The following is a 25870-nucleotide window of genomic DNA, read 5'->3' as shown; positions in this document are numbered from 1 at the left end:
CAGACAGCGACTGCCACGCGGTGTGAGCGGATGGATGGAGAGGGGAGCCCCTAGTGACGGTGCACAGAAAGGCGGCGCTGGCCCTCCAGGGCGCTGAGGGTCCCACAGGGGTCCTCTCTGCCTTCTGGAAATGTCAGGGTCACTGCATCACTGCAAATCTTTCCTGGCTTCTCTCTCTGCCGCTCCCACCTCCTCCCAATTCTCCTCTCTGGCTGGAACCTGAAGAGGCCATCAGCATTTCCACAGTGCTTGTCACTGTAGAAACCAGGGACAGGAGAGGCAGAGAGCAAGAGAGCTCGAGGAAGGTGGGGAGAAGAACAGGTGGGCTAATGGCCACGCCACCAGTGGCTTAGAGCTGGGGGTGGGGGGCAGGACGACCACTGGAGGGGACAAACAGCACCTGGTGGGTCCCTGAGATCATTCCAACCATCTTCCAGCTTTGGAGCCAGATGACCCCTCCCCCAGCCCAGGAGATGAGAGGCAGCGACCCCATGTGAGGCTTTTAGAGGCACAAGGCCCATGTGCAGTGGATCTCGGCCGCGAGCGGTGCTGGGAGGGAGGAGATGGGACACTCAGCCCTTGCAGCAGGTGCTCAGGACAAGAAGGCTCTCAATGGCAGCGGCAGGAGCCACTCAGGCCAGGGACAGCTCCCTGTGTGGAGGCCAGGCCAGGGTCTGCAGCTGGGAAAGCAGAGGCCTGGGTGGGACTTGTGTGCCTGTGTTGTTTTGTTTGGGTTTGGGGTAGTGGAGGGCTGAGCAGTATGATCAAATGAAGCTAATTGCAAAATTAATCTGCCACATGATCACACACTAGAGCACTCTCTGCTGCATGGTAATTGATCAGAAATAGCCAACGATCCACAAAAACAAAGGTAATGGAGGTGCCTTTCACCCAGCCAGGCCCATGCAGGCAGCGTTTCTCTCCATCTTTTTAGCTCTCCAGGACCATCATGGATGCGGGGGAAGGTGCACCTTGGGGCCAGCTGGTGGTCAACTGCACTTAATTATTGACACCCACCTGTTCCCTCAGTTGCCCGGTCCCCCAGAACCTTCCTTTTATTCTTCTGGAAGCCCCAGGACCTGCCCCGTCCCCGTCTCCCCAGCGAGGAGTCCTTGGGCCCTACGTTCAGCTGCTCCTTCTTACTATGGTGACCTTCAGCTGCCTCCGTCATGCAATTTATCAATTAACATTTACCCCCCCCACCCTGTGTGGCAGGCTCCATACCAGGTGCAGGGAAGACAGAAGTGAAGAGCAGTCCAACTGTCGGGGATCGCTGTGAAACATTTGGGCTGATGAGATGGAAGATTTTTGTTCCATGATGTCTCTATATACATATTATTGCTCACGACCAAGATATTTTTGTAGGACTCAAAAAGAGTTTTTTAAATTTTTATTTTTATTTTTTATTTGAGAGATGAATAACATCCAGTTGTCGATCTGAAGGCATCAATTGCCAGGCAGAGGAAGCCAGCTTTACCATAGCTTGTGTGACACCTTCAATAATGCAGGAGTTCCACCATAAGGAGGAGTTCCACCACGCTACCTACAAAGGCCATGGAGCAGAGGAGCAGGCAACTGGTTTTGCTGGGTGAGATGAAAGGGAGACAGCTCCGAGTAACTTTCATCAAGTTCTGTCTTGAAGGCCAGGTGTGGTCAACTGCACTTGAAGGAAGGGTGGGGAGCAGTTGGGGAGGAGGGAAAGGAATGATGATGGCAGCTAACATTTATTGAGCACTTACTATGTGCCAGGCATTGTTGTAAGTGCTGTGTGCACAATACTCCATGCAGTCCTCACAATAACATTGTGAGGTAGGTGGTATGATTCCGATTTTATAGAGCAGTGAATTCAAGACACTGGATCTCTGGTGTGTCCTTCCCCACAAGAGATATGTCTAAATCTTAACCACCAGCACCTGTGAACATGAGTCTGGACTCTGACCTTTCCTGCAGTTTTATTTTCCAGGGTTTTAGTTACCTGTGATTAAATGGAAAATTTTAGAAATGAACAATTTTCAAATTTTAAATTGCACACCATTCTGAATAGCACAATGAAATCTTGTACTTTCTTACTGTGTCTTGCCCAGGACATGAATCATCCCTTTGTCCAGTGTATCCACCCTGTATATACTACTGTTCTGTTAGTCACTTAGTAGTCATCTTAGTTATTGACTTTCAAGATTAACTTTCAAGTAACCCTTATTTTATTTAATAGTGACTCCAGAGCACAAAAGTGGTGAAGTTGGCATTATGGTATATTGTTCTATTTTATTATATTTGTTAATTTCTTTTTTGGGGGGGTACCAGAGATAGAACTCAGGGGCACTCAACCACTGAACCACATCCCCAGCCCTATTTATATTTTATTTAGAGACAGGGTCTCACTGAGTGCTTAGTGCCTTGCTTTTGCTAAGGCTGGCTTTGAACTCATGATCCTCCTGCCTCAGCCTCCCAAGCCACTGGGATTGCAGGTGTGTGCCACTGCGCCTGGCTATTTTTATTAATTTCTTTCTTTTTTAAAAAAATATTTATTTTTTTTTTTAGTTTTAGATGGACACAATATCTTTATTTTGTTTTTATGTGGTGCTGAGAATCGAACCCAGTGCCTCACGCATGTTAGGTGAGTGCGCTACCACTTGAGCCACATCTCCAGCCCCCTTGTTAATTTCTTAAAGTGTATAATTTATAAATTAAACTTTATCATAGGTATGTATCAAAAGGAAAAAAATTCATAGTGTTTTTTTTTTCCAATACTGGGGATCAATCCTTGGGCCTTGCACATGCGTGGCAAGCACTCTATCACTGAGCTACATCCTCAGCCCCCAAACAGTACATTTAGGGTTAGGAAGTATTTTGTTTCAGGGGTTCACTGGGGGTCCTGGAACATATTCTCCACAGAGAAGAGAGCACCGCTGTACTTGGAAACGAGTTTTATAAATATAATTAAGGATTGAGATTTCAATTTAAGCTCTTAAGATCATAAAATGAGATTACAGTTTTGGTTCCAGATGAGATCATTTTGGATTTAGGGTCGGCCCCTAAATCCAGTGACTGATATTTCTATGAGAGAAAGGAAAGGAAAAAAGAGATTTAAGTCACAGAGCCACAGGGAGAGGCATGCTGAGACAGAGGCAGAGAATGGAGCACTGCTGCCCTGAGTGCAGGAAACGCAGAGCCACCGGAAGCTGCGAGAGGCAAGCAAGGATTCTTCTCTAGAACCTTCTGGGAGAGCAGAGCTGTGTCCATAGCTTGATTTCCATCTGGAGAACTGTTGGCTGGTGTTACCCCATTTCTTGCCCCAATTCATCCCTGAAGGTCCCTCTGATCACATTAACAGTCAGGCTACCTCCTTCACTGTGGTGCCCATCTGCTGACTCTGGGAACCTGGTCCCAGACTTTCCTTAACCACCACAAGCAAGAGCCCTATGAGCTGAGGACCCTGTCCCTGAAATGCATGCTTCTCTCGGGTGTGCCCAGTCCACTAGCCCGGATTGTGCTCATAGTGAGGGGAGACCTATGGGGCAAGGGAGCCCCCTAAGTAGAAAAATTGGGTTTCTGCTTGGATGAGGTGTCTTAGTCTATTTTCTGTTGCTGTAACGAAATACCTGAGATTGGGTAATTTAAGATATAAAAAGAATATCTCATTTTGGCTCTCAGTTCTGGAGGCTGGGAAGACCAAGAGCTTGTCCCCAGCGTCTACTCATCTTCCCATGAAGGCCTCACATTGCTTCAACTCCTGGTGGGAAGCAGAAGGCACAGGCAGAAGAGAAGAAAGGTGACCAAGTCCCTGAGCTAGCTGATCCACTCTCCACTCCATGAGAATGGCATGACCATTTGTGAGGCCGTTGCCCTCTGTCCCCTACACCTCCCACAAGGCCCCACCTCCCAAATTGCCCATGAGGGAACTACATTTTCAACACAGGAAACTCTGGGGGATGCACCCAAACCATAGCTAGGGGTCTCAGTGCTTTCCCCAGCAGCAGCAAGCTGGGCAGACGTGTCCAGACTTCCAGTGTCACTGACCATTCAGATGGGCAGGGCTTCTGGTGCTGCAGGCAGAGTTTTCTGGGGTGTAAGGGTATTTGGATACTGGGTACAATTCTGTGCGTCTACCATGTTGGGAATTTGGCCTCTTTATCCTGATCCTCAGGGAGGGCTGAGGGCCCTGGCTTCTCCAGGGAGGTCAGGTCTTCCCACAGCAGGAAAAGAACTTGGTGTCACCCCTGCCAACGAGAGCAGCAACTAAGTAAGGCCTGTGGAACCCAAAGAGGAGGGGGCCAAGGTATGGGGGAGGCTTGTGAAAACGAAAACAGGCCAGTGTTCCCTGGGCCCCCGAGGAGCCAGGCTCAGAGCTCACGGGGACCACAGGGAGCACAGCGCCACCCGCTGCTCAGCAGAAATGACTCCCACGGGAATGTGACTGCCCACCCCAGGCTCTGCTGGAGGCCTGGACTCCTGTTCTCCACCTACTGGCCCCTGCCTGACATGCCTTCCCCTCCTAGGGTAATCTCTTCCAGGGCCTAAGCAAGAAAGCAAAGTGGCTGCATTGTGTTGGGTTCTGAGAATGTGCTTTTTGTGTCAGTAACCCCTGGTGTGGGGTCTAAAGAAGCCCCAAGGGAAGGGGACCCAGCCTGCAGCTGCAGAAGAAGCTGCATCCAGCACTCGAGGGACATGCTATTGGCTAGGACTGAGCAGAATGACAGAAACAGGGTCAAGAGCTGTAAGGCTTTGTCGTTTTGTGGGCACTTGAATGGACGGCTCTCTGTTTCCCCGAGGCACAAAGGCAAGAGGATCTCATTGTGGAGCCCCTGCTTTCTGGGCGTGCTGTAGAGGTCGACTTGAAGAGCAGGCTACTTCATGATGTTCAGAAGAGGCGCTAGCCTGTGGCCTGTGTGGTTTGGGCTGTGCCATCCGTGATGCCCATGGGTGACCTGCTCAGGAGCCAGGCTGGGCTATTGCAGCTGGAAGTGACTCAGAATGGTGACAAGGGGCTGAGTATTCACCTCAGGGCACCAGGTGGCCCTGGAGCTGAAGTAAAGGCAGTATAGTTAGTATAGTCACAAGGGGTGAAGGTTCTGGAAGCCCACTGGCTCTGCCACTCACCTGCTGGTTGATCATGGGCCAATTATTTACTCTTTCTGTGCTTCATTTTCCTCATTTGTAAAGTGGGAATCTAATGGTGTTGACTTCGGAGAATTACATTAGTTAATATCTGTGAAGAACATGAACAGGGCTTGATGCAGTAGGTGCTCAAGCGCAGCAGATACTACTGTGCCTCCTGGGCTCCTCTTTCAGCTGACGCCTGTCAACAGGGCAGTCACTCTGCCTTTGGAGCAGAGGCTCATGGGAGAGGCAAACTTGATCAGCTGATCAGGGGTCCTGGGGAGGGAGAGGCCAACATGTCCTCCTTGGACTCCTTTTCTCTTTAGTTCTGCCTGGATCCCCCCAGGTTATCTAGTCCTTTTGCTTTAGGATTTTTTTTTTTTTTTGGTACCTGAGATTGAACCCAGGGGCTCTCAGCCAATGAGCCACATCTCCAGCCCTTTTATTTTTTATTTAGAGGCAAGGTCTCATCAAGTTGCTCAGGGCTTTGCTGAGTTGGCGAGGCTGGCTTTGAACTCATGATCCACCTCAGTCTCCGTCCGGAGCTGCTGGGATTCCAGGTGTGCACCACTGTGCCTGGCTTGCTTTAGGCTTTTCTATGTCAGCTGTCAGATTCACATATAGACATAATGGTGAAGGTGAGCAGAAGTCCTTGGACAGGGAGCCTTGCCTAAGTCCAGCCCAGTTTACAGAGCCCTGATGGTGACCTGGCCCTATGTCTCCCACCAGCCAGGGCCACCTGTGCTATGACTCCTCCACTCCCACCCCTTCCCCACCACAACCCCACCCCTTCCCCCAGCGGTAGCTTTGGCCTAGGGAGAGTCCCATATTCCTAGGTCCTCTGGCAACATTGCCATTATCCTAAAGCATCAAAAGCCCACCCTGAGTCATGCTGCCAGAGGCGTGAGGACATGGGGAGGTGGGGTTAAGCATGGACCAAATTTCTTTTTCTCTTACCCTAAAGCCCTAGTTCAGCCTTTCTGGATTTATGCCTTTTATTCCAGACCGTTGGCTTTTACTCCTGCTCCTGTGGGCTTGAGAGCCCCTGAGCATGCTCAAATCTGTGCTCACACCTCTCAAAATACCACTCCTCCTCTCCTCTCTGTCACAGGGTGTCAGGGGCAGGGCTTGCCTGAGAGGTTCCCATCATTGCTCAGAGGAGGAAATGGGGATCCAGTGAGTGGCAGGGAGAGATGAGGGGACACAGGAGACTCTGTGTCCCATGCCCACTCTTGCTACCCCAGTGGGAGAAGAGGAGTTTGCCTTCACTACTGGTCCTGGGGTGCAGACCAACCAGGGCTCCCCTGCTGGTGATCAGGGGCATGTGTGCCCAGGTCCCTGGGCCGGGGCAGGCACCTGGCTTTGGGAATTGGAAGGAGGAGGAAGCATGGCCTGAGGTCCTGGCTATTGGCCACACCTGGGCCTTACCACTGTCAAACTTGTTACTCAAGGAAATTTTTGCCTTCAAGGGTTGGAGATACTCTGGCTCTTCTGGGAGTGACCTGTGCACATGTACTAGTTCCTAGGACCTGGAGTTGGGAAAGGTAGAGTCCTCTAAGGCCTGGATGAGAGGCCTGTGCTCTGATCTTTCCTGAAGCAAGTGCAAGTGCCTTTGACCCTTCAAGAGCCAGGCGAGAGTCCATTGACCCTGCAGACAGGGTAGTATTCTGTCCCTGTTTTATATGTAAAAGAGGCTCAAGAAACTGGTGAAGGTAGAAAGTGGAGCAAGAATCAAACTCAGGACTGACTCCAAAGTGTTGTGATGCTCTGTCTCCAAGGAACAGGCAGGGGTTGGGGAGGTTGGTGCCAGGCAAAAAATAGAACCGCATGAGCAATAATATAGGGCACTAGAGAGGGGTGCTAGGGGAAAAGAAAGGGAGATAAACCCAGAAGACTGAGGAACACAGAGAATGAGAAATTAAGGGAGGAAATGAAGAAATCAGGCCTTTCTTCATGTTCCTCTGCCACTGGGTATGATGCCTGCTGCAATAGAAGACCCTAGACGTGTGTGGCTGTCAATCTAGATGCTTCCAGGGCCACACAAATGAGCACACAGTCCTGGGGGGTGGTCTGGAATACCCTCCTGTTAAAGCGGGCAGCTCCACCCAGTCCCTGTGCCTGGGTTAAAGCAGGAAGGAATGGGGCCAGGGTTGCCAGCTCTTCATCTTTTTTCAAGAGAAGCAGGAAAATAAACCAAACCAAGTTACCTAGGTACACCCTCTGCTTTATGGCTCTTGTTCATGTGCGGTTCTCACCACTAGATCATGGGTCGGTGCAGGACTTGTGCAGATCTGGGAGGAGGTGTGTGTGCGTGTGTGTGAGTGTGTATGTGAGAGTGTGTGTGTGTGTGTGTGTGTGTTTTGGGGTGGGGTGAGAATTGAGTACTGTGAGGATGAAAACATCCAGATTTTCAGAGAGGAAGGGAAGAGGCTAGGGTCAAATTATTGCCACCCAAAATGCAAAAGGGACATTTTTGCCTTTGGCCTTAGAGATGCCCTCTTTCAGCTCTTTGCTCTCTCCAGGGCCAGGGTCCTCAGCTCCCCACAGAGGGATGGAGAGCAGGATATGAGGAGAGGGACAGAGAGTGGCTGGTGAGGCAGGGGGGTGGGATGCCTGGGGGCAGGGGGACGCGGCTCAGTGTAGCTGCTGGGAAGTGAATCACATTTCCATGTGATGGGTGCAGTTCACACTTTCTAAGGGAGCAAGGAGCCACCAGAGCCTGACTCTTCTAAATATACCAGCCAAGCCAAACAGCTGCCTAGCTCAGAATTGAGATTTATGATAGGAGGCTGGGCAAGCCCCTGGATTCCATACTTGTGGGCTGCGTCCCATGCTACACGTCCCTGATTGGGATGGGGGGTGGCGCAGGGAGCTTGGCCTTACTCCACTCCTGGGTAAATACTTGCAGGAACCCAGGGAAACCCTCACAGGTCCAGGCTAAGCTGCACAAGCTCAGGTCCTGCTGGAGTCCCATGGTGGACATGCCCTTCCTGCTGCATCAGTACCCCCACCCCAGGGCTGCCTGGCTCAGAGACCCCTTGGATTCTCCAAGCTCCCAGGTATAGGCAGTATCTACATCCTCCTCCTCAGGGCCTGGATGGGTCTCCAATTCCATAATCACCATGAAAACGCACAGCTGTGGCTCTGCCTTCCCGGGGTGAAGCTCAGATCCCTGGAGAAGCAGAACATTTCCTACTTGGAACCCCCAGAGTGCCCTGTATGCTGTCCCACAGGCTGTGGGACAGGGGCAAGAGGAGTGGTTCCATTCTGCCACTGGCCAACGATGGCCCTCTCCTTTCTTAGCACCAGTTTTTGACTGTGATGGAGGCTGGAGGTGATGATGCTGCCTGAGGCCCCTTCCGGCTCAGATATGTTGTTTCCCTTGTGCATGAGGTAGGATAGGGGCTTGGGACTTAGTGGCAGGGACAGCCTTCCACTGAGCTGGAGGAGCCGCTTGTCCTTTCCTCTCTTTTACTGGGAGGTAGAGCAGGAGCTGCTGGCTACAGTGCTCAGGGCCTGCTGCAAGGCTCGGGAGAGCTGTCAGGGACAGCTGGGGCCTGATCAGCTGCCCAAGTGCTGGGGAGAAGAGGCAGAGATGACCCAAAGAAACTTGGGCTTCAGCTGTGCTCTGAGATGCCCTTGGCATGCAGCACACACCTCGGCAACCCTGGCCGGGCCTCCTGCCCAACCCAGCCCTGGGCAGGGGCTCTGCTCCTGGGCTGCTGCAGATAAGCAAGCTACAGGCCTTCAAGAACCTTGGAAGCAGAGGCCCAGCTGTCAGCAGCTTTGCCTGAAGAAAAAGCTGGGTCTGGAGAAAGCTTTGAACTCAGCCCACCTGCTTCATGCTCAGATCAGAGGCAGAGGCTGTAACCTAGGATCCAGGAGGTGGAGGCCCCCAGGAACTTGTCCTCCCTCAACACAACTGTGCTGCTGGGGGAACTCAATTTAAGGGTACCCCAAGGGCTCACAGAGGACTACGAATCTCTCAGGAGCCAGCTTCCAGGAGACTTATTTATTTATATTATTTGTAATATGCAATGCTACCCATGCTGGCCTCAAACTTGCAATCCTCCTGCCTCAGCCTCCCAAGTAGTGGGGCTTACAGGTGTGTGCTGCCACCCCCAGCCAGAACAACCTTTTAAACATGCAAATCTGGGGTTGTTCCCATGTACACGCCTTCAGAACCTGTTGCTTTTGGGATGAAGCCCAGACTCCAGAACACGACCCATGATCCAAAGACCTTCTTTGACCTGTGCCTGATTATGTCCCCAGCCCCTCTGCTGCCCCTCCTCTGAAAGGCTAGCAGGTACTCAGGTGCTTGGCTCTTCCTCCTGGACTTTGCCAGCGCAGTCCCTCTGCCTCAAAGAGGTTCGTTCCCTCCCCACAGTCCCTCTGCCAGTCTCCCCACCCAGCTGACTCCTTCTCATCCTTCCTTCTGCTGTGGCGGTGGCCTCCACGAAATGTCTGCTCAAGATCCAAGCCTGGCTCTGGCACCCTTCCTGGGTGTCTCCACAGTGCCAGGGTTGCACAGAAAATAAAACAAATAAAACAGGAGACCAGTTAAATCTGAATTTCAGATAAACAATGGAAAATGCTTTAGTATGTCCTTGCAGTTTAATAATTTGCCAAATCACTGTGACCTTGCCACCTTTTTCCATCAGAGTCTTCGTTGCCATCTCTTCTTACCTGTTTACCTGTCAAGATTGTGAGCACCCCAAGGGAGGACTTTTCCAGGCTTGTGTACCCCTGAATCTCGATGCCAGAGACAGCGATGCACACCCGTAATTCCAGCTACTTGGGAGGCTGAGGCAGGAGGATCCTAAGTTGAAGACCAGCCTGGGTGATTTATCAAGACCCTGTCTCAAAAATTTAAAAAAATAAATAAAAAGGGCTGGGGGTGTAGCTCAGTGGCAGAGCTTGCCTAGCACGCTCGAGGCCCTGGGTTTAATTCCCAGCATGGCAAAAAAAAAAAAAAAAGTTGTTCTGATTTTTTTGTGGAGGATGGATGAGGAAGAGTGGCAGCTGAGAGGCAGGTTAGGAGGCCTCTGCTGTCCAGAGACAGTGGCTTGGACAGGAGGGGAGGCCGTGGAGAAAGCAGGTTGACTCAGTCTGTGCTCAGGAGATAGGATCAGCAGGACTTAGTAACTGACTAAGTGCAGAGAGGCACAGGAAAGGAAAGGTGGCTCTTGGGCTCTTGCCTTGAGTGGTTTGTGGACGAGGAGCATTCAGAAGGGGAAGGCAGAAGAGGAAGAGGAGGAAAAGGAGGATTGGTGGCTGGGGGAGGGTGAGCTTCATCGTGGATGGACTGAGCTCAGGGTGCTGATGGATCTCTGGTGGAGATGGCTGGAGAGCTCTGAAGCAGATGCATGCCAAGGCACAGGCCTGGGCGTGGAGATGGAGCGTGAAGCTGCAGGCGAACCAGTCTGAGCAGGCGGCCCTGAGTCTGAGCGCCATCTCTTCCCTAGCACTTAATCCAGTGCCTTCTGAATTTTCTTAGTGGTAGCAGAGAGACTGAGAAAAGTTGGCCTAGGAGGTGGGAGAAAACCAGAAGAGCAGGCTCGTAAAAAAAAAAACAACACATCATCAAGGTGGCTGCTGTTGGGGAGGACTGCTGGATCCCTGAGAAGGAATCCAAGGTCCTCCTCACTCTTCCCCAGCCTCTTTGCTCCTCCCCGAGGAAGAGGAGTGCTCATCTTAATGTTCAGAGTCAGATTCTGATGGAGCTCCATTTGCTAGTGGGAGTGAGAGGAGCTGATGGCATTAAGAGGTCGTATCCAGGGTGTGGTCTCTCTCCGTCTTCCAGTCCTAAGTGGTAAGTAGAGTGGGGCTGCTCTCCTTGTCCCTGGATGCTCTCCTGTCCCTCCTAGCGCAGGCCTCTGCCAGCCAAGGCCAGCTTTGTGCCAAGCACGGTGGCATAGACACTCCATCTGTATGTCTCCTTCCCTGAGCTGGGGGCGGGTTGGATCAGCCCTTCTCTTCGTCCCAGGGGTTAAGACCTGAGTGCTGGGTTGGGTGAGTTGAGCAGGACTCAGAGCCTCCTTCAGCCACTACCCCTCACTGGCTCATGAAAGAGTTGGTTCTGAGTTTCTTCTCAGTCAACCAGAACTCTACCCTGGGGCTCAAGCCACAGTCAACCATAACAGTTTTTGCTTGCTTTCCACTGATTCTTTGTGTGCCTTCTTCACTGGGGATGCAGAGAGGATAAATGAGAATCCTAGGCCAGGACTGTGTATCGTCCCCACCCCAGTCCACTCTAAAACCACACCACTACTTCTATATCCAGCAGGACTGCCCCCCTTTTCAACCATAAGACAAGGACTAAAAAGTATACATTAGATTCCATAACAAGGAGGCCACTAGTGACCTGGAACACAGTCGTGTCAGAAGGTTGGAGTGAGAGGAAGAGAGTGGCAGGTGATAGAAGTCCTTGTAGCCAACTCTTCCAGACAACAGGAGAGAGGTGGGAGTGGTAGAGGACAAGGGGTCAAGGCCAAGATGGGAAGAGCTGGCGAAGAGGAAGCACAGAGGGAGAGTGGTAGTGACAGAGGGAGCTCCTGAAAAGGGGGTGGATGGAAACATCTAGAGCACAGGGATTAGCCTTGGATAAAGGGTCATCTTTTCCATTCTAACAGGAGGCAAAGGTCGAGTCCAGGATGGGCAAATTGATAGATTTGGTACCAAAACACTGCAGGCAGGCCCAAGGATGAGGCGCAGGGGACAGATTCTGGTTTGATTCTAATGGCACCATGGGGTTGCTGGTCCCAGGCTGGTTTGCTCAGATGGACAAGCTCACATTCACTGGTGTCATTGTTCACATTCATTGGAAAGCAGCAAATGGCAGACTCCCTCCAAGGGATGTTGACACCTGTTTTGCTTGTTTTGTTGGGCTGGGGACTGAACCCAACTCCACCACTGGGCTACACTGTCAGACCTTTGTATTTTTTCCTCTCAATTGTTCTAATTATTTGTCAGACCTTTTTATTTTATTCTGACACTGGGTCTTGCTAACTTGCCTAGACTGGCCTCAAACTTGTGATCCTTCTGCCAAGTGGCTGGGATTGCAGGTGCAGCTATCACATCTGGCTGACACCTAGGTTCTTAACCTAGCAATTCATTTACTTTTTGATGACAGTGGTATATACACAATAAAACCCTTAGAAACAAGGGGTAATCTTCCTGGATCCCAGGCAGAGCCTGCATCTCTAATTTTCCCCTTGGACAGTCAATATCCCCTGATGGGAAAAGCTGCCGGTGACAGATGAGTATTTTTCAAGGTGTGTTCAGGGAGCCTTAGCCCTGAAGATGTTTCAAGGATAAAAGTGAAAAATAGGTTTGGAAAATACTGCACAGCACCCCCTCTCTTAGATATTCAAGACATTAGTAGAAGAACTTTGTTTTAGTGCTTAAATCACAGACCCCTCTCCCTAACATGCCCATATGCCCATCATCACTCAGGGCAAGCTGTGGTTGATGGACATCATCTGTTTCCACAGCCCCTTGGTTATATATGTGGTAGGTTCAACACTGCTGTCATTTAAACAGCTATCTCTAGAAGAAGACTTTCCGTCTGTTAAAGAGAATAATCCATGGCATGGAGAGAAGCATTTAAATCTGTGAGAAAACCTACAGTCCAAGAGTCAAGTTAACTCAAGTCCAGAGTGTCCTGAACACACTGCAGACAGGCATTCTCGGGGCCAGACACCGCCTTATAAGGTGGCCTGACATTTTCTCATGGCCCAAGGCGGCCCTCCAAAAATATCCAGAGACAGAATAAGAGTGGGAACTGACCTCCCTGGACATTTTAAACAAGCCAGCTCTCCACTAAAGAAGAGAACTAACACCTGCTTTGTGAGCCTGCTCCAAAAACTCTCAGCTTTTCAAAACCTAGTAGGCTGTAGGGTCTGCAGTGGAGGGTGCTGTGACCAGAAAACTGGCCTAAAGCATGCACAGAAGCTGCTTTGCTTTAAAAAAGTGCTATTTCCTGTTCTCCTCCAGAATGTGCTTTAAAACCTACCTTTGCTTTATGTGGACAATGAAGATTCGTGACTAATTATCATTAGTGTGCCTTTCTGCCCCTCTGCGTCCTTGGGCTGTTGCTGTTTTCCAAACTCCTTCAGCTCTCAGAGCCCAGATCGCTTGGGAGGTGCTGCCCCCTAGTGGGAAGGCCTGGCTACAACAACGCAGACGCGTAAATGGCGTTCCTGGCAGAGCTGGAAAAGCATGTGGATTGCATCCACCCAAGGCCAAAGATGGATGCGAAAGCAATGTCTTGGGAGTAAGTGCATATTCTGGAGTTAGGGGATACAAATGTGACACACAAATGTACAAAAAGCATAAGATGACTTGTGAAATAGGCTCTGGGTGGTTAAATACAACAGCCTTGGGGCCAGGGTTGTGGCTCAGTGGTAGAGCGCTTGCCTAGCATGTGTGAGGCACTGGGTTTGATCCTCGGCACCACATAAAAACAAACAAATAAAACAAAAGGTATTGTGTCCATCTACAACTAAAAAAAAAAAAAATAAATAAAGAAAGAAAAAACAGCCTCTCACATTTTTATTTTTGCTCATCAAATGAGAGACATTTAGGGTAATTGCTTTTTCTGGGAAACGTTTTTTTCTTGGTACTGGTGATTGAACTCAGGGGTGCTTGCTGAACCCACCGAGCCCTATTTCTTATTTCAAGTTATTGAGGCTGATCTGGAATTTATGATCTTCCTGCCTCAGCCTCCTCAGTCACAAGGATTAGCACCTGGCAGGAAAAGAGATTATTTTTGGTGACAAGACTTGCTCCCATACACTAAGGCTACCTCTCAAAATGAAAGAAAGAAAGAAAGAAAAAAAAAAGATTAAAGAGTCCCTCACATGTTTAAGAGAAAGTGTTGTTCAAAAAACTACATAGTTCTCTCTTCTGACTTTGATTCTCAGTGCAGACAGGGAAATGTTAATAGGTATGGCTATTTTTGGTAATAGTTGCTTAGAACAGTTTCTTCACCACTAAACTGTACGACAATGAGCTAGCTTATTTGTAAGGCTGGGATTTAAAAAAATAATAATATGAGGAATTGCAAAACTAGTTTTCCTTCTTGTTAAGAGGAACAGAACAACACAGTGGTATTTTTGGAATGCTGTGTGTAACAGTGGGTCTCTTAATTATACCAATGGTAGTTCCTCCAGGCTAAGGCTTATGTTAACATAGTACACACAATTGCCAAAAAATAGGACAATGACAAATCCAAAAGCCCTAGTTTCTCATTACCACCATAAGATTGTAAAGGTTGTATTTGTTGGGTAGCCTCGATTCTGAACGTGACCACCTGTTACTCAGTTTCAGTTGCGATAATCCTATTTCTTCTCATATATGAGGAGCCTACCTGTGAAAGTGAACTGACTCCACACAGGGAGAGGGCTACCTGACTGCTGTGCTGGGAAAGTCCAGGCTGTGAGCAGACAGCATGTAGGATGGCACCATTGCTCCCACACTCTTGGGCAATGGTGACAGTTAACTCTGAGAAAGCCTGGGAAGATGTAGGTGGGAGCCTAGTGCTGCTGTAAAGGGGGGGGGTCACCTGCCTACCACATGGGAACATTGTGAGGGGAAGAAAAGAGCTCTAGAGCTGGAGGGTCAGAAGTGACCTAGCTGTGAATACCCTACCAGGTCCTTTCCATCACTTCTGTGCACTTGGCAGTCAATTAGCTCCTAGGAACATTCTGGATTTGAAGCCATTTTGAGGATGCTCTTGACCACATCTAGTTTTCGTATATGATGAACACTGCCAGACAACAGTATCTTATCACTCAACTTCCGTTAAAAAATTTATGCTAAAAAAACCCCAAACAAACAAACAAAAAAACCCCAGCCAGGCATGATGTCGCACACTTGTAATCCCAATGGCCTGAGAGTCTGAGGCAGGAAGACTGCAATTCAAAGTCAGCCTCATCAACTTTCGCAAGACCCTAAGTAACTTTGCAAGAGCTTGTCTCAAAAAACAAAACAAAACAAAAAAACTACTGGGGATGTGGCTCAGTCGTTAAGCATCCCTAGGTTCAATTCCTGGTATGAACAATAAAGCAACAAAACAAAACTAAAACTAAAAAAACCCAAAACAAACAAAACAAAAAAACCTCATTCTAAGACAAGGGCTCTCAACCTTTTGCTGATTAGTTTCCTAGTATCCCTGGTTACTTACAGGAGTACTTTATCCCTCTGGAGCAAGCTTGCAGACTGGCAGGGAAGGATGACTTTCTGGAGATGTCTTATGTCTATTTTTCCTGTAAACTCAGAACCATTAAGAACAGCAGAAATATATGCCTGTAATCCCAGCAGCTTGGGAGGCCTCAGACTCCCAAGGAGGATTGGGAGTTCAAAGCCAGCCTCAAAAATGGTGACGTGCTTAGCAACTCAGTGAGACCCAGTCTCTAAATAAAATACAAAATAGGGGTGAGGATGTGGCTCAGTGGTTGAGAATGCCCCTGAGTTCAAGTCCCAGTACCAACAACAACAACAAAAAAAGATTTTCAAATTGCCAAAGAAAGAGCTGGTGTCTATAACTGAACTGAAACTTCCACATCTTGAAACACTGCATTCAGCAAATCCAGGCAGAGCACACACCAATTTATTTTGAAATGCAACACAGATCAGTATTTTATGAATACAACTTATTACTACATTAACATTATCAGGTAAAAACAGCTTTCAAATGCATGCATAGAAAGTTTAAGCATAGTCTTTGAACTCCTTATTTCTAAATATACAAAAAATACATTTAAATTATATAATTTTAGTGAATCAAAGACTTATAAAATTACAATTTTGGTTTTCACAACATAGAAAAAATACAAAAATGATTATATATTTGGTTGTATAATTTTTTTACCCAAATTTCAAAGGAGCACTGTGTATTGAATTGATGTTTTAGAATGGTTGATCTGAAACTCAGAACTGAAAACAATGCTCAGGTTGGACCCCATCGACACCAGCCTTTTATTAGAACCACATAACCAATACAACAGGGGACAGGAGGGCCTGATTCCCCACGTGCCTCCTGGGCTCCACACCTTCCTTCCCATCCAAAGCCTGCTTTAGAGCCACTTCCCCATGTGGGAGGACAGTGCTCTATTCCCCATGGAGCCTCTGACTGTGGTGGGGACAGTGTGATGAGATCCCAACCCCAGCAAGCAGGATGCAGCAAGATGCAGATCAGCAGCTGTGTCTGTGAAGCTGCCATAAACCTCAAAGCACACCTCAAAGGGGCCCCAGTGGGGGTCTGCAACAGCAATCTGGGGGCACTGGGAAGACCATGTCTTTGACTATGCACTGAAATTAAACTGCTAAGTCTGACAAAATACCCACTGAACATCACCTTCCTTGTTCACACTTCATAAGAAGATGTGACATCTGGTGGGGTTGGATGTGCTCAAATTTATAAAAGAACACCACCACTTCAAAGGAGAAATTAACTTGTGTTAGGGAGAAAAAGAAAGTGACTGAGAGAGGTTACGGAAGGACACAGTGACATGCCTTACTTATCTGCCATAAGTATTTGAAACACTGATGTACAAAACGCACGTGGGGGGTTGAGACCCTTTTGGAAAAGGGAGTTGTTTGCTCTGTCCTCATTGCCAAAGTTCAATCTGATGTAATCCCACTGTAGGCAGTACAATATTTTCCATAAATGTGACAAATGATAATAGACCTGAATGAAACTCCCGTCCTGCAATGCTGGAAAACCTGCCCTTTCCATTTCCACCCCACCTTCTGCAACGATCCCAAAAACAACGGAAAAAATCTTAACCAAATCCAGTTATGAGGCTGATATGATCCCCAAGCTGACACTATTTTACAGTAGAAATACATTTTGGAAAAGTATGAAGAGAAAAAAAGCATAAAAACAAATTTCCCACATGTACAAGAATAGATCTAACTCAAGTGTTGACTTGGCCAAGTAGAATCTTAATGTTTGATTAAAAAATAATTTAGTACACACCTGCCTGCATGAGCTCTTCAAGCTTTTATGGAAAAAAAAAGGATTTAAAAATTTCATTTTAAATTAACATTTTTCTGATATTATCAATTATATTTTAAGTGACATTTACTCATCTAAGCTAGACTTTTGAAGATCAACAACTAAAAGAAGAAAAAATAATGAAGAAGAAAAAAAGCTCCATAAAGATACTATATTTATAATCTAAGCTGTGTTATCAATCTCATCTTGGGCTTTACATTTTCATCCAACCCTTTCTTGGGTTTTAATGCACAACTGAACAATTACATAGCATGAAGACATAGCACTATCCACAGGACCAAACTATTCTGTGGCTGCTCCAACATGCAGAGATGATCTGCTTTTAGCTCAAGACTGCCCATTCAGAACATAAGCTGCCTCTGAATCGACAAGTTGGTGGGAATTAACACAGGACCATAGTTAGGCAAATTATCTAGACAGAAGAGTGAATTAAAAATTAAATAACAGTATATAAAGCCATTCCTGAATGCTTTCCCAAACTACATTTCCAAAGCAACACCTTCTATATGCTTTTAATAATAGACTCCCTGCTCCTATGTGACGAGATGGGTTTCGAGTCCATAAATGAGAATACCTATTGGCAGATACATTACTCAGAGGTGCTCTGCAAACAGTACTGGGCAAGGTACTTGTCACTTACTAGCTATTGAGTTTTACCTCTCAGAGAACTGTAATTTATTAAAATAAGATTGAGGCCGAGCTCCAGGTAAGTTAGGTTCTTTACAGTATACACATACTTATTAAATTCAAGCACATTTCTTAGTGGCAGGCAGTAATGACTCAACTGAAAACAAACGGAAAGGCTCTAGTGGTTTTCTGTTTAAGGGCACTACCCCAAAGCTTCACAGGCATATACGTTTTAGAATTCATTCACTAGATATGAGGAGCTAGGTCCCAGCCATAACTTCAGAGCATTCCAGAGAACAAAGTTTGCCGCTTCAAAAATACAAATAATTTTCCAGCATGCAGTCAAGCACTTTGAGAAGGGAATGCGAACGCACTGCAGGCTGCAGCTCAACTCCGCTGCCAGCTGGGCAGTTAGCTGGTGCAACTTCAATGCTCAGACTGTAACTCTCAAGTAGTTAGTGTTACAGACCTTTATTTACCAGATACAGGAAGGACATAGGAGATAAAATGCCAAATCCCTTTCTAGCGCCATCGTGAATATTGGGATCTTCTGGTTGGAAGAGCATGCGGAAATGGACTGGCCAGGACATTGTATGTAACAGCCTTTTTTTTTTCTTTTCTTTTTCTTTTTCTTTTTTTTTATAAAACCCCAGGCCCATGTGACACTGGATTTTGGTTTTTGTTTTGTTTTAGTATTTTAAAAATAGTTCTTACTTATATTCTATGAAACGTACTGGGAACTCAAACAGTCTGCAGCATTTTTTGATCATTGAAAAGTTTGGTTGGGGGGGTGCAGAAAGCCGGAACTATTCAAATTTCTTGTGTTCTTCAGTATGAGAAAGGATCTTTCTTCTCTGGTGTATCATGTGGAAGTATAACTGGGGAAAAACTGAAAGAAAAAAAGAACTGGTTAAGGAGATCATTTAAAACTGCATGCCCTACTTCAGGTGCATAGACTTGTGGAAGGGGAAAAAAACTGAATTATCTTCTCCTGCTTTAGCTAAGAAGAATGGTACAGAGAAGAATGACAGACACTATAGTTGCTATATTACCACCTAAGATGCCACAGAGCTGCCAAGTAACTTTTTTTTTTTTTTTAAATTGTGTTGCTGGGGCTTCCAGCATGCTAGGCAAGCGCTCTGCCACTGAGCTACACCACCAGGCATGCCAAATAACATTCTTTACAATCTTTTCTATTCTCTTCACATTTATTCTGATTAATTTTACAACAGCTAGGTGAAAAATACTACTGACTGAGTTATTCCTATTTCAAAGAGGAAGAATCCAAGCAACAGAGAAGGTAAGCAAATTGCCCAAGGTCTCACAGCAATTCATTAACAGGGTCAGGACCAGGCTCTAGCCTCCTGACCCTTAGCCTATCCCAGTGCGTCTCAGGGGTTGGAGAAAGGGATCTCCCAGAAGCACTTCCTGAAAAAGGTTATTCTTTCAGTGCAAAGACTGAGGGGGAGAAGGAAGCTACAACATTTGATTTGAACACAAGTAAGCCAAGTTTGAATGTAGAAAAAGCCCTTATCAAAAGGAAGCCGGAGCTGGGCACAGTGGCACACGCCTGTAACCCTAGCTTCTGAGGAGGCTGAAGCAGGAAGATCACAATTCAAGGCCTTGTCTCACAATTAGAAATTTTAAAAAGAGGGGCTGGGGATGTAGCTCAGTGGTAGAGCATTCCTGGGTTCAATCCCCAGTACTGGGTGAAGAGTGTGTGTGTGGGGGAGAAGCCAGGATCTTAGTTACTGGACCTTCTGTTCTTGGTCATCTCATAGAATAACATGAAAAAAGTACTTGTTCTCAAATGAACAGACTGGTGCTGCCTTCCCAGGGACCATGTGGAAATGGTGGGGGTGTTGCTGGCATTTAGCTCGTAGGTCACGGATGCAACAGATAACAGTCCCCAACTAAGAACTGCCTACCCCAAAGGCCTAGTGTCCCTGGTGAGAAATGCTGGTTGGAGCAACCTGGCCTTTTCAGTAACTATAAACTGGGGTTCAATAACTGTGTGAGCAACTCCAGCTGAGATGGCTTTGGTGCTTCTCATTCCTTCCCCTTCCCAGCGGTTTCAGTATCTGGTTTTTAGACAGTAACCTGTATTTTTTTGGGGAGGCAATTTCTACTACTGCTAACTTTCCCTGGATAGTTTCTTCCTTCTTAAGTGGATTCCAAACTGGCCAAATTTCAAATGATCCTCCCAAAGTCCTCCAAGACGTCAGGGGTGTGTCAGGGCTGATCAGCTGCAGGGGAGTCAGGGTGCTGGGCAGTGCTGCCATCCATTCCACTCCCTATCCCCAGGCAGAAAGTATTTAAGAAAAGACACAGAAGTTGAAGATAATTTAATAGTGCGAGGCCTATTTTGGTACAAAAGCAAGAAAACTCGACAAGCTCTATAATCTAAAAATTGCAAGTAAAGATATAATTAAACCATAAAGTATGCTAATTGTAATCATTTAAAAATGTAGGTCCAGTTACATTTCTAGATTTCCTTTAAGAGAGGAAATCGCTGTGAGCTGGGCATGCTGAGGAATCCTTCCCTGCTTGTGTTTGTGATTACACTACCCCACAGTGGCTGGCTGCAGTGTCGGGGGAGGATAGTGACTCGCAAGCCCCTGGTGGCACTTACAGTGAGAAGATAAACACCTTCATTCCCACGGTAAGGGCAGTGGCTGTCCACAGGGTCAGATGGCAGAAAGCGGGCAGCTGTGGCTCCTTCTTCCTTTTGCAAGTCCCAGAGGTTTCTCAGGGCCCGAGGGGAAAGGAATGTGTGTAACAGGCTAGGGGGCTGGGGTGCTTGGACTGTCTCTACCCCTCCAATGGTGATTTCTTGAGTGGACAGGGCTTTGACCATCTCCACAGTATTGTCTGGAAACAATTCCAGACATACAGTCACTACTTTTAACTATACTTGACTATGCTGAGGACCACTGGAGATCTCTACCCAGCAACAAGCTACTGAGAATATCGACCTTTTGCTCTCCCAGTTCGGGAGACACAGAAGGGGAGAGCTGCTGGGTACATGTGTGCCTGTCTGTGTGTGCTGTGGGCAAGGTGTGCTCGTGGTCACTGGCAGCCTGCAGAGTGCCAGCTTCTTGGTGTCTCCACCTTGCTCAGTGTTTCTCAACCATTTTGTCCCCATTTCCGTAACCAATTTTTGCCAATGTGAGGGCAAAATGTAAACAAGGCTTAGACATCTGCTGAGTGTGGCACATGCTCTATTGTATTGTCACTGCATATACTACAACTGAAGCACAGCAGGGGAGAATCGCCTTGCCAGGGACTCCAGGGAACACTAGTGCAAAAACACCCCTGGGGCCCAGGCTCCTAAGCCATAATTTGAGGTACATGTGCAACAATGAATCAGGACCATGAAGAAAAGTGTTATTTATATAATACATGTACACCATCTACTTCTAATCAGAAAAGATTAAAGAACCATAAGCTGTAGAAAGAAAACCAAATTTGTTAAAGTAGATTGCATGTCAATAGGAACCTCACCCAATTCTGTACTTTCTTCTTAGAGATAAAAAGCACTGGAAAGTTAGAAATGTGTAGTTGGTGGGGACAGACTGTACAAATTGGTCTCAGTACTAACAACCTGAAATACTTTCTTAGCTAAGAAGAATGGTGAGTACCAGCAGACAGGAGCGGGGATCTGCTGCACAAGAGACATTTGGGCTGCCATCTTGCCCCTGGGTGGGGAGTGAGGGATTTGGAGGGAATCTTTAAATCTGAATTTGAAATCCATCCCTTTTTTCTGCTCTGTAAGAATTAAGCTGCCTTTTAAAAAGTTACATTAGATTTTAACCTCGCCAAGTTCTCTTACCAAAAGGAGGCTGAGACTGGAAAGAGGAAGGGGCTGAGGTCGCAGAGTGCTACTGGAGGACAGTCCTGCCTTAGTCTTTAAAAGACAGGTAGCCCTCAGGTCTGTGCTCTCTCTTTCTTCTCTCTCTCTCAAGGTCAAGAAGAAAAATTCTTCAGAACTAGCTATGTTGTCCTTCAGGAATCCTAGCATCATGGAGGGCTGTCCGTGCCTGACCAGCCTTGTCACTACATCAAGAGGGCAGCCAGGGGACTGTGGCTGTAGCTCAGTGATATAGCACTTGCCTAGCATGTGTGAGGTACTGGGTTGATTCTTAGCACTACTTAAAAATAGATAGATAGATAAATAAATAAATAAATAAATAAAATAAAGATATATAAAAAAATACAATAACATTATTTAAAAAAGGGGGGGGTGAACAGGAAGAGGAAAAGGCTTGGCAGAAGTTGGTCACCGGGGAATAAAAAAGACTAGCAGGTGCAGACAGATTTAGGCAGGTCTGGGGAGCTGTTTCTGGCATGAAGGCCTCCTTAGAATAATTGGACATCTTTCAGGCACTCTGAGGTTGGCACCCCTGGATTTCCGTCAGTGTGGAAGCATGTTGTTATGGGACTGAGTCCACAAGACCCTCCCTTCCCTTTCCCAGTTATCCAACCTGGTACATATCTTCTATTCATTAAAAAGTCATGTTGAACTGAAATAAACCCTGGGGTGCCCAGGGGAGTGGAAGTGCTCCTCTGAGTGTGCTAACACTGCAGCTGGGCACTGCTGCTCTAGAGACAGGAAAAGGAAACTCTGAGGGAACAAAGAGAGAAAGGTGAAAAACAATGTTCGTTTCTGTTACTTTTTTAGACCCTTCCATGTTTGCTTTTTGAGTGAAAATCAACTACCTTTTACATATGGAGAGAGAGGCCTTTAGGTGTACGGTTCTAGCACTACAGAGGAGCACTTGATAATGAATAAAGATTGGAAAATAAATCATGAAGCAGGATCGCGTCCAAGAATTTCTCCAAGATAAACATTCACATGAGATCTGGATGTAGGTTTTTTTCTCACAATGCATGAAATGCAATTTTCCACAGATGGACACAAACATGTTGCCTGTGATTGTTAGGATGATTTGTCCAGATAATGCTGTGGGCTGAAGAAAAATCCATCCCTGTCTGAGTTTAACCTGGGGCACAGGGGAGACTACAGTATCTTCTATAGACTAAGATAAAATTCAGAGTTGCAAGAGTTATAGTAAGAACCAAGCCAGAAGAAACATTAGCATTAGATATCCTTGGTGCGCAAGAGTCAATTGTAGAATTTACGACCGGATATCAGAACCTTGAGCCACCAGAACTGTCCTAAGAGCCTCAAGCACAGCATTTCCTCTCTGACACTATGTTCACAGGCACATTTGATACTCTGTATATTTAAACCTTCAGCAATACTATTAAAATAACTGGAAACCATTCTGAAGGAACACTGTGTCCTATTCAGAAGGTTTGCAATGCTCAACAAGAAAATGAGAAATGTAGAAAAGAAACATTTTTATTTTGCTATTTGTTTCTAGTTAACTACCTTAAAATGAAGCAAGACTGCTTACTTTGATATGGTAAATAATGCAAAAATCTTTTCACAATGTTTTTCGAATACCATAATAAGCAATTCTCAAGAGGCAAGAAAATAAAAATCAAGGTAAGGCCTTTAATGACTTTTTTGTTTTCTACTCAGTACCCCCCCCACCCCCAGTATAGAGTTAATCTATCCTGGTATTCAGTGTTTCAAACCCACACACTGAGAAGGGCTGCATTTTGGCAGCTGTATTGAGAAGGGTTCATCTTTATTCTATTTCTAATAGAGAAAATTCCCTTTGACAGTTAGTATTCAATAAAAACCAAAGTGTTCCCAATAAATTAGATTTACATTTACTTGGCTATGCTGCAAAGACAATCAAAGACATTGAACTCTAGTTACTGTAGAGCCAAATTTTAAAATATAAATAAGTATATGCATAACTTTTAACTTACTTGGAATGTAGGAGATCATGACCAGAATCAGGAAGGCATGGTAGTCAAAGGAGAAGTTGTATTTGTTGGGTAAACTGATGGAGTATAGGCCAGCCTGCCTGACAAAGGGCAGAGCTGCATAGATGGTGAGCAGTTCTCCCGACACTCCCATGGGGTACAGCACGATGAAAAGTGTGTACCTAAAACAAAACAAAATATCTGTAACTGAGGTCAGAAGCCAGCTTTACTAAAAGAGTGCTCCCTACCCCTCCAATCAGAACTGGTCTTTTAGAAAGTTATTGTTTCTATATTTCCTGTTTAGCTACTGTCTAAATTCAGGTTTTACAAGCCAGTTTTTGAAAAGGGTCAACAGTAGATATATGTTTCTGAATGTTTAAAAAAAAAATGAACGTGCCCAGTCAACCTAACTAATAAATAACGTTTCAAAACAACTAAGGTGATGACAGATGCTGGTAAAGCCGGGGAACTAAGTCATGCTTTACAGTGAAGGATTCCGCCCTGGGGGCTGAGGAGTGGAATTGGGGGATTGAGAGGTGTTGGGAGGAAGGTGCTGCTGTCTAGGAGTTCCTGGAACATATGCCAAGTCTGGTCTGTGGACTGAAGAGATAGCACATCACACATGTTTACTGCCTTCCAAATGCCTGTACATACTATTGTGGAAAATGAAGTATATGTTAATTTTACCCTTAAAAAATTAATAATAGCTTCTGGTCATTAAGCAGTTTTTCAGTTAAAACATACCCCCATGAAAGGTCATGCAGTAGCACACCCTGTAATTCCAGCTACTCAAGGGGCTGGGGTAGGAGAACTGCAAGTTTGAGGCCAGCTTGGGTGACTTAGTAAGAATTTGTCTCAAAATAAAAAATCAAAAGGGCTGAGGGTGTAGCTCATTGGTAAAGTGCCTCTGGATTCAATCCTGAGCAAAAAGAAAGTTCTCTATTTTTCAAAAGAATTCAGAAAGCAGTTGCCACTCCTTGGAATGAACCTAGAAACCATTCTGAGATATAAGTACTGCTGAAGGAATCAACAGATATGACTTTAAAACACCTTAGGTTGTTTATGGCTCATAATGAACAATAGATTCCAAACTTCCAGGTGTAGGAACTGTGCTGAAAAATCTATGAAGATAAAGGGAAGACACTCCCCACTGAAAACTTAGCTCTTTAAGGAGGATATAGAAAAAGGAAGAATACTCCATAGGTTGTGAAGAAAAATGGGAAAGACCAGCAGCTTGGGAGGCTGAGGCAGGAGGATAGCAAGTTCAAAGCGAGCCTCAGCAAAAGTGAGGCACTAAGCACTCAGTGAGACCCTGTCTCTAAATAAAATACAAAATAGAGCTGGGGATATGGCTCAGTGGTTGAATGCCCCTGAGTTGAATCCCTGATTACCGCCCCCCCCCACCAAAAAAAAAAGGGCAAGAAAATCTTTCCCCAGGTGCCCCATCCCCAGGGGCTCAGGAGGCTGAGACAGGAGGATAGTGAGTTCAAAGCCAGCTTGAGCAACTCAGAGGCCCTAAGCAACTTAGCGAGACCCTGTCTCAAAATAAAATATAAAATGGGCTGGGGATGTAGCTCAGTGATCAAATACCCCTGGGTTCAATCCCTGGTACAAAAAAGAAAGGAGAGAATTTTTCCTCAGTAATAATAGCAGGGCTTGGTCTACAACTTCTCCTGCAGCCCAGTAGCCAGCTTTCCCAATGGCTGTGTAGGCTGGTTAGTAGCTGCTGTGTTTCCCATTCTTCCTCTTTCCTAATAAAAATGTTTATTGCAAAAGATAATACAAATAAAGGATTCCTCATACTTGACATGTTGGAAAGAATTGGATTATGCCTCTAATTTAATCACTGAACTCATATATTGTCTGGCATCCACTGTTTTTCTTCTGTGAAAAGAAGCATTTTGGTTCCAAGTACAATTTGGATCCTTCAGCTTTGTGATACCCCCTAGCCCCCAGTCTTTTTCTAACTCAGAAAACTGCTAACAACTGTCTCGTGGATTTGTTAAGATAAAGAGATGAACTATCAGCCTTTTGCCCACATCATAATGAATATTAACTGGTAAAAAAAATTGAAGCAAAATAAAACTGATAAGCTAATACTACCATGTAATGTTTGCTATTAACTGAAAATTAATTTAAGAGTCCTAGTTTCTTGGCAAAATTGAGACTGGGAGAATTAATTGGACATGGCCCCAGAACCCTATAATGGCAGAAGTTCATCAACAAACAATAAAATTTGATGATTTGATGGAACAATAATGACACCCCCCCCCCCCCCCC

At 46.2% G+C, this 25870-nt stretch overlaps 1 protein-coding gene and 1 long non-coding RNA gene across 3 annotated transcripts in view; one reads left to right on the top strand and one right to left on the bottom strand.

Annotated features, from left to right (window-relative positions):
- Window positions 1-10459, top strand: part of LOC125613536 — a 39253-nt gene extending 28794 nt beyond the window's left edge. Inside the window, exon 4 of the long non-coding RNA XR_007344069.1 lies at window positions 9762-10459. This is a non-coding gene — a long non-coding RNA (uncharacterized LOC125613536). The remainder of the gene's footprint in view (window positions 1-9761) is intronic.
- Window positions 10460-15690: 5231 nt separating this feature from the next.
- Window positions 15691-25870, bottom strand: part of Hacd2 (3-hydroxyacyl-CoA dehydratase 2) — a 94490-nt gene continuing 84310 nt past the window's right edge. For both annotated transcript variants that reach the window (XM_048794339.1, XM_048794338.1), the window contains 2 exons: window positions 23594-23772; window positions 15691-18638 (listed from right to left, as the gene is read on the bottom strand). In XM_048794339.1, coding sequence (XP_048650296.1) covers window positions 18556-18638; window positions 23594-23772 — 262 coding nt within the window. In that variant the 3' untranslated portion in view covers window positions 15691-18555. The remainder of the gene's footprint in view (window positions 18639-23593; window positions 23773-25870) is intronic.

This window comes from Marmota marmota, unplaced genomic scaffold (assembly GCF_001458135.2).
Source record: "Marmota marmota marmota unplaced genomic scaffold, marMar, whole genome shotgun sequence".
Lineage (NCBI taxonomy): Eukaryota > Metazoa > Chordata > Mammalia > Rodentia > Sciuridae > Marmota > Marmota marmota.
The sequence above is the reverse complement of the archived record's forward strand: the minus strand, read 5'-3'. Positions and strand labels throughout refer to the sequence as shown.